Raw genomic sequence first — 21153 nt, forward strand, 5'->3', positions numbered from 1 at the left:
TGCACCACCCAGTGGAACAATACAACCAAGGAGACACTGTAATTGGCATTAAAGGAAATACACTAAGCTGGTTTAAATCCTATCTATCAGATCGATCTCAGTTTGTACATGTTAACGGTGAGTCCTCCGTGCACGCCAAAGTTAGTCACTGAGTTCCACAAGGTTCTGTGCTTGGACCGATTCTGTTCACCTTATATATGCTTCCTCTAGGCAATATTATTAGGAAACACTCCATAAACTTTCATTGCTATGCAGATGATATCCAATTATATCTATCGATCAAGCCAGATGAAACTAACCAGTTAACTAAACTTCAAGCATGCCTTAAGGACATAAAGACCTGGATGACCTGCAACTTGTTAAACTCTGACAAAAGTGAAGTTATTGTATTTGGTCTCAAACACCTCTGAGACACATTATCTAAAGACATAGTTACTCTAGATGGCATTGCCCTGGCCTCCAGCAGCACCGTAAGGAACCTCGGAGTTATCTTTGATCAGGATTTATCCTTTAACTCCCACATGAAACAAACTTCAAGGACTGCCTTTTTTCACCTACGTAACATTGCAAAAATCTGGCACATCCTGTCTCAAAATGATGCTGATGCATATTTCTCCAATAATAGCTTCTCTACACTGGCTCCCAGTAAAATACAGAACAGAATTTAAAATCCTTCTCCTCACCTACAAAGCTGTTAATGGTCTGGCACCATCGTATCTTAAAGTGCTCATAATACCTTATTACCCGACTAGAACACTGCACTCCCAGGATGCAGGGTTACTTGTGGTTCCTAGAGTCTCCAAAACTAGACCGGGAGCCAGAGCCTTCAGTTATCAAGCTCCTCTCCTGTGGAACCAGGTCCCAGTTTGAGTTCGGGAGGCAGACACCATCTCCACATTTAAGAGCAGGCTTAAGACTTTCCTCTTTGATAAAGCTTATAGTTAGGGCTGGTTCAGGTGAGTCCTGAATCATCCCTTAGTTATGCTGCTATAGGCCTAGACTGCCGGGAGACTTCCCATGATGCACCTCTCTCCTCTCTCCTCCCCTCCCTCTCCATCTGTATGCATTTTTATCCCATTACTGCATGTTACTAACTCGACATCTTCTCTCTCCCGTAGTTCTGTGCTTTCTCGTCTCTCTCCTCTCTCCTTCTGTTGCTTTCAGCAGGTATTTCTGCCTCCGGAGCTGCAGAGTCTGGATCTGTGGTTGTGGGCCACCTGGTGCCCCCGTGTTCCTGCAGAGTCTGGATCTGTGGTTGTGGGCCACCTGCTGCCCCCGTGTTCCTGCAGAGTCTGGATCTGTGGTTGTGGGCCACCTGCTGCCCCCGTGTTCCTGCAGAGTCTGGATCTGTGGTTGTGGGCCACCTGCTGCCCCCGTGTTCCTGCTTGACAGCTGCTACTACAGTTGTTGTTATTGGCTCTGTTACTGAAGCTGACATTATTTTTCCTATAGCTGTCATTCCTATTATTACTAATTACTAATTTATTAATATTAACACTACAATTACTATTCTACTATTTAAAAAAAATAAAAAAATCTACGTGGTCTTTGCATTGTGCCTCCCCTCCCCCAACCCCTCTCTCTCTCTCTCTCTGTCTCTCAAAACCTAACACGGCAACGTTGAGTCTGGTTCTGCTCGAGGTTTCTGGCCTTTTAAAGGAAGTTTTTCCTTGCCGCTGTCGCCAAGTGCTTGCTCATGGTGGGATTTATTGGGTCTCTGTAATTAATATTATAAAGAGTACGGTCTAGACCCGCTGTATAAATAAAAATAAACTTGAACTGTAGCTTTCAGCTCACTTTATTAAGACAGAAGTATTTCAGACATACGGTTGCATGCTATTCAGGCCATAATGAGAGAGCATTGTGCAAAGTAACACACAGAATATATTGCAAGTTCATTGTTACCCAAAACATCAGTTTTAATTTAGCTGTAGCACTTGCAGTTACATTGAATTTCTGAATGAAACATTTGACACCATTTTTAAGATAATGCATGAGATGCTGTAGACACAGAGCAGGGGTGCAGTGATAAACAGAATTTAGGAAAATGTGAACTGGATGCAACCTGGTGGATCTGAAGGTAGCAAGATTACTTTATGGTGGAAGAATTCACCAAGTGCAAAGAGCTTTGTTAAGAACATTCCTGTCATCCAAACTGTGGCAGGGATTTGATCAGGTCTGCTTCCCCCTCTCCAAGCCCCGCCTCTATTCTCTTCATCCAATCAGCAGCTCAGCAACTACTCATCCATGTCTGAGGCACATCTCAAGCTTTATCCTGTAATATTTCCCAAAATGATTTCCCTACATTACATCACTTCCTATAATGACATCATTTCCCTACATTACATCCCTTTCTATAGTTACATTATTTCCCAGCATTATTATATTATTTCAATTTGGAAAATATACTTAGGAAGAAATGACAAGCACAGAAAGAGACATTGGAAAATAAAAATACTGTATATCATATCATATATAATAGCTAAAATCTAAAAATGCCTAACTATAAAACAGCACAAACCTGTCTGTCAGTGGAGAGCATCATCTGTATTAATTAAAAGATCATAATAATTTTCCCACCATATATTTATGCATCCCCCTTTTTTCAAAGATGCCAAATAGATACAGTTGGGCAGCCATACTAGGCTAATGTCAATTTTAAATTTAAAATGATCATTAGTTACAGCAATAGATTTAAAAAAAAATATGTCTGATTTCCACTTTATGTTTCTATCCTAACCACGTACCATAGTGATTTCTCTTAGATTTCCAGGTACACCATGTCAAATAAAAAAAGTAACATAGTACATTTCAGTGGGGGTGTTTACCAATCACAGCCACCGAATCATATGGCAGATGGCAGAACTGCACAGGTGTAAAATAGTCACGTTAATAGTTATGTTGTTTGCAAATCGTCTGCAAGTCAATGTTTTACTGCATTATGGAGTTCAGAGGGGTGTAAAGTAGAATAAACTTTGGACTTCCTTCTGTAATGGCAAATTAATATTTTTCCTGTCTTTCACTTTTGAGATGAGATAGGACAAGCAGTTAGGGTTTTTTCTGTAATGAGCCCCCTGCATAGTAAAATTATGTTATTTTGAATTAAACCAAAAGGAAAAGCAATCCTCATTATACATATTTGTTGGGTCTCTGTAAATAATATTATAAAGAGTACAGTCTAGACCTGCTCTGTAGGAAAAGTGCAATGAGATAACTTCTGTTATGAATTGGCGCCATATAGATAAAACTGAATATCCAGAGAGGTCTCTTGGTTATCATCAGGGAGGTGGAAGATCTCTGCAGTTTTCATGGTACTTGTTCACCAGTCATATTCTCAGGTGTCGGTTCACTGTAAAAAAGAACACAATATTGTGTTTCTTGCACTTCTTGGTCAATCACGTTCTACTTACTCCAGTGGCGGAGCCAATTGTTCCCTCATCAGTTTGGGCCTCCTGCCATAGCCGGCAGGCACGGCACTATGAACATGTGGCTCTACTTCATGTAGCTCCCGTCCCTTTATTAACTATTCTAATACCATAAACACTCATATATGCATGCTGTATATGTGCTTTATTTTAGTATCATATTAAATGTGATGTTACCTTTTCATTATAGGAGGTTGGAGACTTGGTTCCTGTATGGGTCGTTTTGATTATTGTAGCCCTCGTTGTTGATCCATGTAGAAATGTTGGTAAGATCGGTATTTGTCATGACTCCCTTGCCTTGAAGCAGGTTGAACCATGTCTTTACCATCTCTGTACTGTGTTGCTGAAAACTCTTTTCAAAAATGGCAAGCCTGGTTTTACTCTTCGTGCTGTTCTGAAAGTTGTTGAAGTTCTTCGTGCTATTCAAGTTGGATCTCACATTTGCACCAAGGATCATCAGTTTGAAGGTGCCCTCAACATCATCTGTGCTTATGGTGGTAGCTAAGCATTTTCTGAAGGCTTTTGATGTGGTACTGGGAAACTCACGATGTATTTCTGTAGGCACATAAACAGTTGGAAGTTCACTGCCATGATTTTTGCGCACACCAGGAATCAGTTTTTTATCTAGAGGCGATGAGTTTGTTGCCACTTCAAGCATGGCTTCTGCTAATCTGCTATTCTGGTTCAATTTTCTAGCTTCCAATATACTATGAACCGGTGGCTGGTGATCTGCATTGATGAACTGTCCAATTCCAGGATTCTTTCTTGAAAATATTTTCCAGTTTTTGTACTTTTCAACTTCTCCAACCTTTTTCTTAAGTACAGCTTTCTTTTCTTTTATCGTTCTGACAGCTCCCTCTGCCATGTACCAGTCCCCTCCTCTGATTGCTTCAGTCCACTCTTTGCGCTTGACGAAAGACTCCCATTGGCCTGGGTGTCTGAGGAGAGTGTCGGCCTCCACAGATCGGAGGCGGTCTGCTTCCAAAGCGATCTCTTCTTCACTGGCCTCTGGTTTCATGCCTCTTGCCAAAGCATGAAACAGGCAGCTCTTGCCCTTGTTGACTATGCTCACTGGCTGGTTATTGATGGACACATCGTAATGGCCGTCTGGGTATTGGGCACTCTTTGGTCTGTAGATCAGTGTCACAGTTTGACTGGCGGGTTCAGTGCCTGGGCTCAACTCCTGCATTTTGGTAAGTCTGCCATGGCTGTCCTCTGTTAGGATGACAACCTTAGTGCCAGTGGTTTCTGACAGGACTCTGATATCAAGAACAGTTCCCGCAGTCATGGGGTTCCTGATCTTTTCAGCATGTGACTGTGAGTGTTTACCTGCCTCTCCTGCAACTTTATGTTTAGAAATTGGCATGTATGCGATGTACCTGTTGTTCTGTCCAGCTCTGAGTTTTTCTGCTGTTCTGTCACTCTTTAAGCCAGTTCTTACATAACGGCCAATGACACCATTTACTTGGCCTTGAAGACGAGAAACAAAGTGACTGGAGAACTTCTGGTGGAACACTTCTACCAAAACGTCAGCCAATGTTGCACTGATGGTGTCGGCTAAATCCTGCTTGAATTTCTTCAGTATCTCAGTGTCTGAAGCAGACAGCTCATTTACCTTCACTTTCTCTGAAAACCCTTTTTCTTTTGTAAATATATTCAGCTGTTTATGAAGGTCTTCGAAAAACCTGCCGGAGAGGCTGTGCACTGCAATGATGGCGTCTCCTGCCAGTGTTGCCATGTGAAAAGCTTGGATGGCTGTCAGAATTCCACGTGCTATTCCTTTGGCCTCGGCTTTAACTTTGTCAATCACTGTGGACAAGGACGAGTTAATCTTTTTCTGCCAGCTGAGGTCTGCATAGAATGGCTGTACTGCAGTGTTGCTTAAGTTTCTGAAAATGGCCAGCAGTTCACTCTTTCTGTTTTCATCCTCCAGGAGATCACGAAGTTGCTTTTTATCCTCAAGGTGTGAGAGGATAATGGAGTCTACCAACGTAGCCAAGGGCTCTTTTTCTATGTTGGATTTCACGTCGTCAACAATTCCCTTTTCCAGCTCATTTTTGATGCCGTTTAGTATTTGTGTCAGTATTTCCTCTTCTACCTTCCCCAATCCATAGGTAATGATTTCCTCTACCATTTTTTTAGCAGTGTGTTTTACTGCATTCTTCACATTTGTCTTTGCGACAACACTTAAACCATCTTTAACCTGTCTGGAGAGAAACTTTGGCATAGACTTCAGTTGTTTGCCGAATCCCTTAATTAACATTTTAGAAGCTTTGATGCCCTTTGCAATCAGCTTTCCAACCCCAAACCCAATGAGAGATACACCTATAGAAATGGCTTTTTCTATAGCCCATGCTTTCCAGCTGAATTCTCCTGTCACCATGGACTCTATGCCATAGATGCAGTCTGATATTCCTTCAGTGATGAGTCCCATGCCGACTTGAGCCAATGTACCAAATGTAAATGCAGTGAGCAGTGCTCCTCCAATAATCTGTAAAACTCCAAGACAGAATACCAGCAGAGCTTCCCATGGGAAACGAGGCTCCTCTTCCACAGAAAATACATATTGCAATCCTTGACTGTAGAGGTTGTAGGCTTCCACTTGTAGATCTTCGTCAGCACTCGACACCAGGGAGAAGATTGGTAATTTTTTTATCCTTGCATCCCTCCCTCTTTCTTTTATTTCATCCAGCTTTTGGATGGCCTCACTAATGTTTTTGTCAAAGTAACTCAACATGCTGCACTTGGTTGTTAACTGTTTTTCAAGGCTGGTTGGGTTACTGTTGGCTGAGTCTGCAGAGGACATCTTTACAAACTGCAGACAGACCATGGATTCCTCACTAAGATACTTCAGAGACTCCTGTGCCTTCATTAGATCATCTCTGGCCTTAGTGAGGTAATCTGCATTTTGCTGCTTTATAGTGCAGTACGCATGACTGTAAAAAGCTATGGCTGCCCAACTTTCATCTTGTTTCATGGCTTTTTCAAATAGCCTGGTGCTGACGTCCCATTGTTTTTCACTCAGCGCGATATTTCCAAACTTGATGTAGTGATAAATGCTAGAACACGGTGAAGTCTGACTTTGAGACTGACTTTTTGCCAATGACAAATCAGCCTTCAAACTCTTTTGCAATTCATTTCTCTTCAACTGGTCAATTTCTTCTGATTTAGTTTGCAACCATATCCCCCAGAACTCATTCATGATGGCAACAACAGCTCTTTTGTCATCTACATCTGTGATCTTATGAATATCTTGAAGAGTTCTGACATACTCTGAAAACAGGTCCTCCCGCAGTTTCAACTCCGTGACATCGTTCATCATGTGATTTATCTTTTCTGCTGCCAGTCTATCCCTTGTGCTCTTAGCTTCCTCCAGAGAAGACGCTGTCCTGAAAGACTGCTGCAGGTGTTCAGTGGACATGATTACCTGAGCAGATCCAGGTTTACCTTTGCGTGCGGTTCGACCAAAAGCCTGGAGTTCCACTCTTGTGTTCTCAGAAAGGAAGGAGAGGATCACAAATAATCCTCCATTGTTGTTCACCTGTTTAGACACTTTTATGTCTGTGCCACGCCCGGCAAGGTTTGTGGCGACAATGACATCACCAGGAAGCAGTTCCTTATCTATTTTGCTCAAACTGTCTCTGTCGCTGCGGCAGTAGAGAATGATTTCACCTGGGATACTGCCTTTCAGCTCTTCATAGATCTCTTTAGCTTTGTTGATGGTTTCACAGATCACCAGGGCTGCTCTTCCATCTCTGTATGAATTTGAGGAAATCTGAGCCATAACCACACGTTTTAGTTCAGATTTCCACTCTTCAGCTGAGGTCTTCAGAGTACCTTGGACCTCAAATAACTTCTTCCTGTTGAATGTTGGCATTTTGCAGGCACAGAGATTTGGATATAGGTCCTGCAAAAACAGCATGTCTGTTTTGCTCCCAAGTGTCCCCGTGGTTCCATATATTTTCCCATGGTACTTTTCAAAAAAGGAAATGTTGGAAACATAGTTTGTCACTATTGAAATTGTGCTCAGTTTGATTTTGTGTTTAATCTCAACAAACTGCTGCAGACCATCACCCCATTTCTTATTCAGTTCCACAATACCAGTTGATCTGAAATCCACTGGACAGACGTTGTCGTTTTCTACAACATATTCACGTCCTTGCTTCAGTTGCCTTGCCAGAAAAGCATTCTGAACCCACACTGATACTTTCTTCTCCACCAGATTCTTCAAGAATCCAGGAATGCTGATTTTGTCTTCATTGTTTGTACATGGGGTGTACTGAATCTTCTCTGAGATCATTTCTGCAATTGGCTTGATGAGAATTTCTTCTGAGTCATAGAGAGAACAACACAAGCCTTCCTCCAAGACAAGAAATGTAAGCTCTGAAATGTCCTGGTTGTTGTACAGGCTGCGCTTTCTCAGACAGAGCAACCCCTTGTCGTCTAAAGTGTAAACAGTAAAACCATAGGGGACATAGTGCTCAAATTCTTGGAAAAAATCTACCACAGCATCCTGACTCACTGTTTTCAGTTTCCTCAGAAGTTCATCCATTTCACTTTTGTAGATATCCTCTGTAAATCCTTTTGGCACAGTGTTGGATTCTTCAGCGATGCGTAAAATGTCCATTGGATCACTAATATCAGTTTCCTCTGTGTCTATTGAGTCAAAGATGGTCTTGAAGAATGAAGCAGGAGGACCCTGTACAAATGTCTGGTGTCCTGCAGACAGGAAGCCATACTGGCTGACGTGGCCCCAGATCATGGCCAGAATAATGTTCAAGTGCTGCATGGAGACCATGGGACTGGACAGGTAGGTCAGCTGCACTCCCTGATCCAGTAGCAGTGAGTCCACTTCATCGATTATGATGCACTGATAGCTGCGATCAGGCCTCACATCCTTCATTTCAAATATCTGGCGAAGGTGATCTGCAGCGAAGGCTTCGATAGTTCCATAGACCACGTCCTTCTGGTAGCATTTTTTTCGATCTTCATCTTTGGTTTTATTTGTGTTTGTGTCAGCTGTCACACCAAAGTACTTGTAGAAGTTGGTCCATTCTTCTGCATCTCTTTGACATAACACAGAAGAGCTGGACACCACATCTACTTTTTCACCCCGAAGCGCACGCAGCACTGCAAACATTGCTATGACACAAGACTTCCCTTCTCCAGTGCCCATCTCCAGGAGCTTCCCAGTGTCAGACAAGACCAAGAGGCACCAGCTGATCATCTGAGTGGCTCTGGGCCACCACTTCCCTTCAAAGTTGTGCAGGTGCGCAGCATTGCATAAGACTGCCAGGAACTCCTGAAGGTCTTCTGTGTCCCTGCTGTGACTCAGATTCCTAGCTCGCTGTACATCTGTGTGGTTTTCAATTTCCCCGGTTTTGATCAGATTTGATACATGAGTTACTATACTGTATGATTTACTCAGTGTTTGTTCATCAATATCTTTCATCTGCCGTATTTCGTCAAAAAGAGTGTCAATGCTTTTTATTTTCTCGTCTCTGAGGCTCTTTTCTAAATGCTGGATCAGTTCCTCAGTTCCAGATGAATCTAAGAGCTTAAGGAGAGATTGGTTGTTCTCATCTGTCCATTTGGAAGACACCTGATATGTTGCCATTAAATGTAAAATCTTCATGATGGAAATACAGTCTTCATCATGATGGTGGTCAGTCAGTGCTCCAAGGAGGTTTAAGACCTCTACGGGTGACCAGAGTCTTTGTGTTTCAAGATTTGAAACCATCTGCAAGAGTTCCTTGGTTTGTGCTTTTGAGGCTTGGAAATGCTCCACACAGGCAAATAAAATCTCCAAACACCATTTGCCGGCTGGAGATGTCCCGTTTTTCTCACTTTCTGTTTCTTCAGTAACCACTCTCAGGAGATTCTCAAGAAACGTCAGAACAAAGACCTCATCAGAAGCCAATCCCTTTCCAGTAATTTTCTTTGAGATGGTGATGATTTTATTGTCAGTGTTTGTGTCTTTGTTTAGGTTGGTGTGGAGCACCTGAAAAAGAGCCTTAATAAACCTGTTTCTCAGTTCCATATCTTCACTGTGAAATTTACCCATGAGGCTTTGCAGGACCTCTGCAGCAAACACCAGGGAATCATTGTCCTTGAGCCTTGAAAGTTGCAGATTATGGGAAGAACTGAGACTTTGTTCTTCAATGATAAATCCACGACTAAGCTGAGGGTTCCCTGTTTCCATCACCTCTATGCCATACTGAAAGTAATCAGAGACGAAGTCATTGATGATACCGTACACAATGTCCGCTTCATAGACATCCCTGTATGATGCATTCGTTTTCTTCAAGTTTGTGTTGACAGAAATTCCAAGGTGTTTGTAGAAGTCAGACCACTCCTTAGTTCGCTCCTCTGCGTGAACGTCAGAGCTCAGCACAATGTCCAGTTTGTTTCCCATGCAGACTTGTGCGGCTGCAAACATGGCTGTGACACATGAGTCTTCTTCCACCCCAACCAGTTGTAGCGCTCCACTCTTCTCAGTCAGCACCAATGCACACCACCGCAGCATCTGCCTTCCTGTGGGCCACCAGCCTTTTGTGTCAAAAACTGCTTTGCAGAGCTGAGACAGAGAGTTCTGTATGTTGTCTGCATTCAAGGTTACACATTTAAAGGAATCTTTCATAAATGGTGCATCTTTTGGTGCATTTTCTGAATATTGCCGGACGCCACTGGTAATGTTTTTTATCATATCAGTCACAGAATCATCCAAATTCCATAACATTTTTAATTCTGCTAGAGCTGCAACTAGACTGCTCTCATCTTCCCTTCTGACAGTCTTTTGGAAATCCTGATGAAATCTCTCAGGGCCAGCAAAGTCAAGAGCTTGGATGAGAGAGCGTCCGGACTCATCCGTCCACTCTGGCGATATGTCGTACACTTGTACCAATGTAAGGACTTCAGTTATTGAAACATCCTCTGCATATTTCTGTGACAGTGCTTTGAGCAGAGTCACCGCCTCCGTTGGGGTCCAATGGTTTGTTTGCACAAGTCTGAGGAGCATTTCAGTGGATTCTGAATGGGTTTCTTTGCCATTTAGTTGTGTGAGTGTGGATAAGAGAAGCTTCAAGCACTGCATTTCCATCTTTAAAATGAACACAGAGGCTCTTTCAACTGCATTCTGCAGTGATGATGTGAGGGTGCTCAGGAATTCTATAAGAAAGAGCTGCTCAGTAGAAAGCTCGTGTTCAGCCCATTGTTTGGCTATGACGACTGCGTCAGTATCAGAGCTGCCGTAGTCAGTGAAAAAGTGCATCAGGTTCACATACAGGGCTTGAGTCAGCAGGAAACTCTCAAAAACATCACATGCTGATTGGCTGATGGACTCCACCAGGGACTGCACACGACTGGAGATGCTTTGTAGGGAAACTCCCTCGGATATCTCCAGAGACAAGGCACACAGCTCTGTGAGGAACACCTGAGTGTGCTGCAGAGTACTGAGGGATGGGGGAGCACTAATCCATTCATCAAACAGCAGTTTGTCCAGGACTGACACGATCTTCCCCAGCTGATCAGCTGTCAGCTGAGTGAGACTGAGATCTGGAACTGGGAAACTGCATTTCAAAGAGAGGATTTCTAGAAGCTCATCACTGCCTGATTCATAGTTAGCCTCAAACTCATCCAGATGCCATATTAGAACGTCTCGCTTGGACTCATATTCTTCTGAAATGTCGCTGCTCAGTTGTTTCTCCTGCTGCTCGTTGGCTCGTTGGTGGGATTCTTGAAGTCTTTGATTCAGTTCTTCTTGTCTCTTCTTCTCTTCAGCCTCTCTTGCTCTTTGCTGTTCTTTCATCTGTCTCTCCTCTTCTCTTCTCCTCTCCTCCTCTCTCCTCTGTCGCTCCTCTTCTCTTCTCTTCTCTTCCTCTCTCCTCTTTCGCTCCTCTTCTCTTCTCTTCTCCTCTTGCTCATTAAAGCAATAATTACATTCGTACATATTATCGTAGCCAACTGGTCTGTAGTATTCACCTCCATTGAACACATATACGTACCGCCCATGAACAGTACTTTTGTATAAATCATCAAAGGATTTGCATGGAGGCAGGACTTTATTGCACTTGCAGCATCTCAGGCGGTCGCCCATGTTACATTCTGATGGTACGTTCCCCATTTCTGATTATTTAGTCAGCAGTTAAGTGGTGATTTTCATGTGCAACCTTTGGTTTCCTGAAAGATAAAAAAATATATAAATTTCAATTACTTTATGATATAACAACAGACTCATAACTGGAACTCCTGCTGCTTTGATTCTAGGTGAAAAGGAGAGTAGCCTATTAAAAAATGAGACAACTATGTAACAACTAAGTAAGATTTTCGATGAAGCCCATGTTTATAATCCATTATGAAATATACTTATAGTCCATTACACTGTGCTTATAACAATGTATAATTATAGTTATAAGCACTCAAATGTTCTTAAAGCTTTATAACAATAATCCTAACACATTATAAAGCATTTTATAATGACTTCTCATCTCTACGGTCAAGTAGCTTAATACTTTATAACTGCTGGTCACTCACTGACATTATTTTTGTATTATAAATCTCATATTTGTTGTACATTATAATAATTTTATAATGCATTATAATCACCGTTAGAATGCATTATAATGTGAGTATAAGTGGTCATTGGGTGCTTTAAGTAAAGCAATGACATTCCTGAGGTATAGGCAGATATAATACATTACAAGCTTGATATAAATCACTGTAAGTGGTCTTTGCTTTATGTACATTGAAGAATATATACAGTGTTTCCCCTAGGCTGACTGTTTTGGGGGTGCTGAAACTGGTTTGTTGGAAAGCTGACCACTACAGGGCTCCGGTCAGAGAACAGTCATCAGTTGGATTTAAAGCTGGGGCAGTTTTGAATGACTTTATGATATAACAACCAACTCATTACAGGAACTCTTGGTGCTTTGATTCTAGGTGAAAGGAGAGTAGCTTATGAAAAAATAAGGCGGATCCTGGAGAGCACCTGCAGAGGTTCCTGGGTATGGTCCAGTACCTGGGGAGATACCTGCCCAACCTGTCAGAGGTGATAAGGCCCCTAAATGACCTTCTGAAATGTGAGGCTGCGTGGACCTTGGATGCAGCACAACCCAACGTATTCAACAAGGTAAAGCAACTCATCTCCAATGCACCTATTCTCACATTCTACGATGTAAACAAACCCACGATAGTGAGCGCTGATGTTAGCAGCTACGGGCTGGGTGGCGTGCTGCTGCAGTGACTGCTGATGGACTGAAACCAGTGACATTCTGTTCAAGAACATTGACTGACGCTGAAAAGCGCTATGCACAGATGGCCTAGACAACCACAAATCACTGGTCCCTCTGATCAATGACAAAGACCTTGATACGGTTCCCCTGAGGTGCCAGCGTTTGCTTATGCATCTGATGACGTGCAACCCCACTGCAGAGTATGTACCAGGCAAAACACTGACAGTGGCCAACACATTATCCAGACAGCCATTACCAGTACTGCAGAGTGAAGTGTCAGAACTAACCTGTGAGGTTTCAGTGTTTGAAGATGCAGCTCACACAGCATGGCCCGTATGACCCAAGCAGGAAATGAGTACTGACTACGACCTGCAGGTGGTGAGTAGATTGGTGACCCAGGGATGGCCAAAGTATGTGAGTAGCATTCCAGTACAAGCCAAAACGTACCACCAATGGGGTAACAGTTTGTCAATCTGGAAAGGTCTTGTCTTGTATGGGGATCACATTGTCATCCCTCATGGGATGATACATGACATCCTTCACCACTTGCATGATGGGCACCAGGGCATCACCGAGTGTCGCGAAAGGACAAGCATGAGCGAGACTGCAACACTTGCGAGAAATGTTTACTTACCTGCATACATCTATGTCTATGACTAAAAAGGGGGGAGAGTCATGTGGATTGAATATCCAGGGACTATTTAATATGTATGTTTACATGCACAGTGATCAGAACAGTTTGCGGTGGCCCGGGACTGGATTCTGGTATGGGTGACGGACTGATGCACGGGCTGCATGACATGGAGGATGTTGCTAGGTGGATTATTGCTAGATTTGCGAGTGCTTATGTTAACTGGCCACCATCTGCTCTTGACCAGGAAGTAGTGGGCAGTGGCTCATTCTCATAATTGCCCATGATTGTCTTATCCTGACACCTCCTTCTCCTGTGTGCACTGACGTAAAGGCAAGCTACTGTAACAAAGAGTTTCCCTACGGGGATCAATAAAGTATTTCTGATTCTGATTCTGATTCTGACCTGGTGGCCATTTTAGAAAAGTGCACCTACTGTGCCAAGTATGGTTGTTGTGATAATTACTTTCATATTTCCTTTGTAGCCTAGAAATAGAGCCGGTGTGTTTAAACTACTTTGTTACGGATAATTGCCAGCTGTTAACATATATGTATATTTAATTTATCTTAATAGACATCTGCTGGTAAATGGAAGTCAAGGCAACCATTTATCCAAGTCTGACCTCAAACCTTTCGTTCCTTCGAATTAAATCTCCACAGCAAAAATAAAATAAAAACCTTGTGCCAAACTTTGGGATTATGAGATAATCATATGCATCATTACTTGTTCAAATATGTATGGCTTATTCTTGGTGGAACATACATGATAACAATGTTAAAGCAATTGCATGGGTATGTGATATTGGACAAAATTACATTCACTGTTCTAAAATTCAACCGTTTTGTTGAACTTTGTTCCTGAATCTAATTATTCAGTTTCGAGAAGCCTATCCGCATAAAGGGAGCTGAATCTGTGCCACAACGTTCATAGAAAGTGAGACTAAACTTTAAACAGGAAGCACCCAGAGAGGCATGAGTGTTAAACATTAATTTTATCTCTTAATTGCCAGTGAAATAAGTTGTGATAAAGTCGCTGTTTAATGGGAGCATATAAAGATAAAATACATGTTGACCTTGATTAGCTGGAAGTTGAGGACATGTTCATTTGTAGTTACTTGGGTTCCAGAAAGCAGCTTTAGTGAGTTTTTGAAATCTAGATCCCTTTAACTGAGTTTTAGTTACTATGGTAACTTAGTTGGTCAGTTAAAAAAAAGTATCTGGTTGTATCAAACAAAACTGAAAAAGTGAAACAATCCTATTATTCAATGTACATTCTGTAATTCTAAAGAGACCACAATCATTGATTTTTTTTACTGTAGTCTGACACTTTGAATTCAAAAACATGGTAAACTACATATTGGTGAACTGAACGAATCTGTTTGCAACTAATGAACGCGAGTGGCGCTGACTCTAGCGGGAGTTAGCGACACTTGGCATGCTTCACAAGAAATCATTAACAAAGGGTAAGACCACAAGCCAAAAGCTGCAAAGTTCCTCCACCCATGTCAAACTCACAGCGTTTTCAAAAGGACGGTTACTTTAGGTCACAAATATTTTCCTTGAATGCCCTGTTCAACAGTGTCTGTACCTGCATTCCCACCTGGACGGCTGCAAATCAGTAACTAATCTGATGAACGATGGCTTTTCGATTTTGAAAGGCTGCAGATCTACAATGTAGTCTAGTATAAGCCTGTCTACTTGTTGGGAAACGAAGGTAACCGGTCCTTTACAAAATGCTGCGAGTTTGGCGTGGGTGGAGGAAGAAATGAACGTGAACTAGTTAATTTTTTGGGACTGTGAGCTTAGTTCAAAATTCAAAACTGTGAAGTGTGAACAGCACTGCTTACTGGAGAGGGTAACAAGTCCAAACAGAAGTAACTGAGAATCCAACAGGTTATTAGAAATGGGGCAGGAAAAAAGCAGGCAGGAGAGCACAGGTTCAGGATCAGGTTCAGGTTCAACATTGACGATCTGTCCAGTGAAGTTGTCCAGATCAAAGTTCTCTATTCCTGTCCTGTCATGTGATTTTCACAGGAAACTTCAGGTTCTCAGCTGTTTAACGTCTTTAAATGTCACTGTGGAAGTGTTTTGTTCTGCTTTCCTAATCACCACAGACTGTGCAGAATATTTTACTTTAATTTCTGATATATTTCAGTTACTGATATCAATGAATCAAAACACAAAGAGCGTGATCAATGGAAGGAATACACTCACCACCTGTGCTTGCTGTAATGTCTTGTCCATTTGTCTTGGCTGAGCAGATGACAGAACTGTATTTATCCACAGGATTGCATGTGTGTTAAACATTAATCTTATCTGTTAATTGCCAGTGAAATAAGTTGTGATAAAGTCGCTGTTTAATGGGAGCATATAAAGATAAAATACATGTTGACCTCGATTAGCTGGAAGTTGAGGACATGTTCATTTGTAGTTACTTGGGTTCCAGAAAGCAGCTTTAGTGAGTTTTTAAAACCTAGATCCCTGAAACTGAGTTGTAGTTACTATGGTAACTTAGTTGGTCAGTTAAAAAACATTTATTTTCTGGTTGTATCAAACAAAACTGAAAAGTGAAACAATCCTATTATTCAATGTAAATTTTGTAATTCTAAAGAGACTTGAAAGGCTGCAGATCTACAATGTAGTCTAGTATAAGCCTGTCAACTTGTTGGGAAACGAAGGTAACCGGTCCTTTACAAAATGCTGCGAGTTTGGCTTGGGTGGAGGAAGAAATGAACGTGAACTAGTTCATTTTTAGGGACTGTAAGCTTAGTTCAAAATTCAAAACTGTGAAGTGTGAACAGCACAGCTTACTGGAGAGGGTAACAAGTCCAAACAGAAGTAACTGAGAATCCAACAGGTTAAAAGAAATGGGGCAGGAAAAAAGCAGGCAGGAGAGCACAGGTTCAGGATCAGGTTCAGGTTCAACATTGACGATCTGTCCAGTGAAGTTTTCCAGATCAAAGTTCTCTATTCCTGTCCTGTCATGTGATTTTCACAGGAAACTTCAGGTTCTCAGCTGTTTAACGTCTTTAAATGTCACTGTGGAAGTTTTTTGTTCTGCTTTCCTAATCACCACAGACTGTGCAGGATATTTTACTTTCATTTCTGATATATTTCAGTTACTCATATCAATGAATCAAAACACAAAGAGCATTATGACAGAAATGTGTTTATCCACTAGATCCAGTGCTGACGTTATGTCTTTGTGATAACTTTGAACTGATTTCTTCTCATCAATAAATACCTAGCTTAAAATGTTCCCTTCCACGGCAGGCAGTGCATCGAGCTGCTAACAGTAACGGTGAAGCAGCAAGTGCGCGTGTATGCGGAAGTGTGCTTGTTTAAGTGTGCGGTTGACGGACTTCAGTCTCAGGCTTAGATTTCCTCTCTGAATGTTGAACCAAAGTACAGTGACGGAGACGACACAATGTGTGTGTGTGTGTGTATGTGTGTTTGTGTGTATGTGCGTGTGCATTGTGCAATGAAACCTGTTAGTCTGTGCACTATTTGGAACTGGATTTATTCACTCTACAAACCTGAATCTGCTTGTGTTAGCAGTTTTTGCGACCTGGCCTGCACTTTTTTTTGTCTCTTAAATCACTTTGGTGTAGATGATAGTGTGAGGATGAGGTCATGGCCTGCAGGAGTGTTTTGACATATCATTTATATAAAAGTAATAAAAGATCTTGCGCAAGATATGACCTTTGAGTCAGGTAAATTTTCTTAGATTAGATATGTTACTGAAGAACCAGGAGGGAGATTAGCAGAGTGGGAAATGTGCTTTTAGTTTCTCTTTGTCCTTATTTGTGTTTGTAGGCACACACACACACACACACACACACACACATGCACACACGCTCACACAAACAGAAATCGGTCCTCACAAAGATAGCAATACAAGACAAAATTGGTAATTTGTTCAAAAACGATCTTATGACAAACTGTATTTCTGTTTATGACCTAATGAACCTGAGCCCCAGCTCCATTTGCTGAGTAAAGACTGAGACGCAGTAGAAAGCTCTGACCAAATAGAGTTTAGACTTATATTATAAATTTGAATGACTTTACGATTTAACAACCAACTCATAACAGGAAGTCCTGCTGCTTTGATTCTAGGTGAAAAGGAGAGCAGCCTACGAAAAAATGAGGCAATTATTTAACAATTTAGTAACACTTTCATTGAAACCCATGTCTATAATGCATTATAAACATACATAAAGTGCGTTATACTGTGCTTATAATAATGTATAATTATAGTTATAAGCACTCAAATGTATAATATAATAGATATGCATTATAATGTGAGTATGAGTGGTCATTGGATGCTTTAAGTAATGACATTGGATGGCCTACCTGCCTGTCTACCTGCCTACCTGTGCGCACTCTGCCCGTGCGCTCGTTGCACATGAAAATGTGATTTGGGGGAGAGGCTTTGGAGGGAGGCCTGAAGGGAGGGGGTGGGATTTTTTCAGTTGGATACTTTCAAAATCTAGTTGCTGCCTTCTCCAACGTTACCTACCCGAGCTTCAAGCTCTTTACTTGCAGAATGGAAATAGTACAAGTAGCACAAATGGGACAGCATAGTAACGGATAATTCTCTAGTTACTGGAATAAAGCACAAAGAAACAATTACATGCATATCTGAGTCGTTACTGATAGCCAGCATTAACTAAAAGCATTTAAGGACTCCAACATTTACAGTGCTAAAGATCCAGTACTTTCCCAATGTAAAGTATCAAGATTCAGGTTTATTTGTGTAGCACCGTATCATAGAAAAGCTATTAAGAGGTCTTTATATAAAAACAACATAAAAAACAGAACATATGTGCAAATTAGACATTTATGCATAAATTCACAAAAATAAACATACATTCAAATACAAACAAGCAAACTGTACAAATACAGTGTGTTCATTTAAGAAAAGCTTGTTGTTGGGTCTCTGTAAATAATATTATAAAGAGTTCGGTCTAGACCTGCTCTGTAGGAAAAGTGCAATGAGATAACTTCTGTTATGAATTGGTGCTACATAAATAAAACTGAATTGAATTGAGTGAAAAAGAAGGTCTTTAGTTTTAAAAGAGCACAGTGTCGGAGCAAGTCTAAGATCAGGATGCAAACTGTTACATTCTTTAGGCGCATAAATACTGAAAGCCATCTCACCGGACTTCGAAAGTGCTCCAGGTACATGGAGGAGAGTTCCACCTTTTCACTGGAGAGAGCTGCTGTTGTTACAAACTGAACGCATGTCTGAGATGTACTGTGGAGCTTGACCAGCAAGTGCTTGGTAAACCAAAAGGAGGGTTTTGGACTTAATCTGAAGGCAGCAGGTTACAGAGGACTGGAGAGATGTGGTCAGTTTGGTCCTGGTTAGTGCTCGTGCAGCTGAGTTCTGGATAAGTTGTAGTCTCTGGGTTGTTTTGTTTGGAGGAGAGCTGCAATAATCCAGCCTTCTCTTTAAAAATCACAGTCCACCTGGAAATGTGCGCAGGTGGATCAGCCTCATATCCCGCCCTCTACACGCCCACGTTCAACCATAAATGGTCAATGCAAAGCACCACGTGAATACTGATGCATATAAATGAGCCTGCTTACCATGGCAACAACAGCCGAGAGGAAGACGAAAAAAAAGGTAGCAAAATATTAAACATTTATGTGGCAAAATTGGAAGAAATCACTTGTACCATCCAAAATGATAATAATACGTTACTTTTACTCTTTACATCCACATGATGGATTTTTATGGACTGATTTAAATGTCTGCACGGTGACGCAGTGCGGATCTTAGTATCTATACAACACATTTTAGAACAAGTGACCCCAACACTGACTGAGATTCACACATTTGTATCTTGGGATGTGTAAGTCTTTGAGCATCTGTGGTATCTTTGTGGAATAAGGATTGAGATGTTTTGTTATTATTAATCTACATATCATAAAGACATTTTAATAAACTCTTGAAATATATAATGTTATATTGGTCCAGCTCTCTGTCGTTTTACAGTCTGCTGCCATGTAAAAGCATTTTCCAAAGTCTTAACCCCAAATGATGCAGCTGAACTGTATTATGGATATTTACTACAGTGAATACAGTTCAGCCCCCAGAGTAACCTGCACCACCCAGTGGAACAATACAACCAAGGAGACACTGTAGCTCTTAGCTCACTTTATTAAGACAGAAGTATTTCAGACATACGGTTGCATGCTATTCAGGCCATAATGAGAGAGCATTGTGCAAAGTAATACACAGAATATATTGCAAGTTCATTGTTACCCAGAACATCAGTTTTAATTTAGCTGTAGCACTTGCAGTTACATTGAATCCCTGAATGAAACATTTGACACCATTTTTAAGATAATGCATGAGATGCTGCAGACACAGAGCAGGGGCGCAGTGATAAACAGAATTTAGGAAAATGTGAACTGGATGCAACCTGGTGGATCTGAAGGTAGCAAGATTACTTTATGGTGGAAGAAGAAGAATTCACCAAGTGCAAAGAGCTTTGTTAAGAACATTCCTGTCATCCAAACTGTGGCAGTTCTCTTTCGCTCCTTTTCTCTTCTCTTCTCTTCTCCTCTTCTCCTCTGTCGCTCCTCTTCTCTCCTCATTGATCCCCGATTGGCTATTTAAAGCAATTATTACACTCGTACATATTATCTTGGCCAACTGGTCTGTAGTATTCACCTCCATTGAACACATATACATGCCGCCCATGAAGAATACTTTGGAAAACATCATTGAAGGATTTGCATGGAGGCAGGACTCTATGGCACTTGCAGCATCTCAGGTGGTCGCCCATGTTATGTTCTGATGGTACGTTCCCCATTTCTGATTATTTAGTCAGCAGTTAAGTGGTGATTTTCGTTTGCAACCTGTGTTTTCCTGAAAGATAAAACAAATATAAATTTCAATTACTTTACGATATAACAACCAACTCATCTCAGCATGATTAATGGAAGGAACACACTCACCACCTGTGCTTGCTGTGATGTCTTGTCCATTTGTCTTGGCTGAGCAGATGACAGAACTGTATTTATCCACTGGATCCAGTGCTGACGTTATGCCTTTGTCATAACTTTGAGCTGATTTCTTCTCGTCAATAAATACCTAGCTTAAAAAGTTCCCTTCCACAGCATCGAGCTGCTAACAGTAACGGTGACGCAGCAAGTGCACGTGTATGAGGAAGTGCGCTTGTTAAAGTTTGCGGTTGACGGACTTCAGTCTCAAGCTTGGATTTCCTCTTTGAATGTTGAACCAAAGTTCAAGTGTGCACATATGCATTGTGCAATGAAACCTGTTAGTCTGTGCACTACTTGGAACTGGATTTATTCACTCTACAAACCTGAATCTGCTTGTGTTAGCAGTTAAAGTTGAACTCCACCGATTTTCCACCTCAGCCTTTCCAGGTGTCTCCAGGTGTTTCCAGGTGTTGGGCAGTTCTGCTGCAGATGTTTTAAAGCAGTATAAAGCCTTTAGTGTCTCAGAGGGAGCTGTGTGACGTCTGCTAAATGTCCTCAAGTGATGTCACTTGAGTCGGCGTCGGTCGGGGCTGAAGACTACAAGTCTGAAGATGAAACCAAAGTGTTGGTGTGGAGTCAGAAAGAAGTGAGCTCAGCAGAGCTCTGCAGCTGCTGCTGAGTTCTGGATAAGTTGTAGTCTCTGGGTTGTTTTGTTTGGAGGAGAGCTGCAATAATCCAGCCTGCTCATAACAAACGCACGCATGAGTTTCTCTGAGTCGGTTTAGGAGAAGAAGCCTCTAATTCTGGAAATGTTTCTTAGCTGTAAGAAGGCAACGTTGGTGATGCCGCTGATATGGGCCTTAAAGCTGAGTTCACCATCCAAGGCTACTCCTAGGTTTTTAACCTGGTCA

The 21153-nt window shown here is 41.6% G+C and overlaps 1 protein-coding gene across 4 annotated transcripts; it reads right to left on the minus strand.

Annotated features, from left to right (window-relative positions):
- Positions 1–1780: 1780 nt before the first annotated feature.
- On the minus strand, positions 1781–20712 carry LOC122883709. 4 transcript variants are annotated; one of them, XM_044212769.1, is made up of 3 exons: positions 20255–20613; positions 3603–11603; positions 1781–3349 (listed from the first exon to the last, which is right to left on the minus strand). In XM_044212769.1, the coding sequence occupies exon 2, from the start codon at positions 11545–11547 to the stop codon at positions 3610–3612; it is 7938 nt and encodes a 2645-aa protein (XP_044068704.1). In that variant the 5' UTR covers positions 11548–11603; positions 20255–20613; the 3' UTR covers positions 1781–3349; positions 3603–3609. The 4 variants fall into 4 exon arrangements, 3 of the variants coding, with proteins under 3 accessions (XP_044068704.1, XP_044068706.1, XP_044068705.1); XM_044212771.1 differs by lacking the exon at positions 20255–20613 and adding an exon at positions 18446–18698; XM_044212770.1 differs by lacking the exon at positions 20255–20613 and adding an exon at positions 15500–15761.
- Positions 20713–21153: the final 441 nt, after the last annotated feature.

This window comes from Siniperca chuatsi, linkage group LG10 (assembly GCF_020085105.1).
Source record: "Siniperca chuatsi isolate FFG_IHB_CAS linkage group LG10, ASM2008510v1, whole genome shotgun sequence".
NCBI lineage: Eukaryota > Metazoa > Chordata > Actinopteri > Centrarchiformes > Sinipercidae > Siniperca > Siniperca chuatsi.

Coding starts and splice junctions, on each gene's coding strand:
- LOC122883709 (XM_044212769.1), bottom strand. CDS start 11,547: ATGGGGAACGTACCATCAGAATGTAACATGGGCGACCGCCTGAGATGC.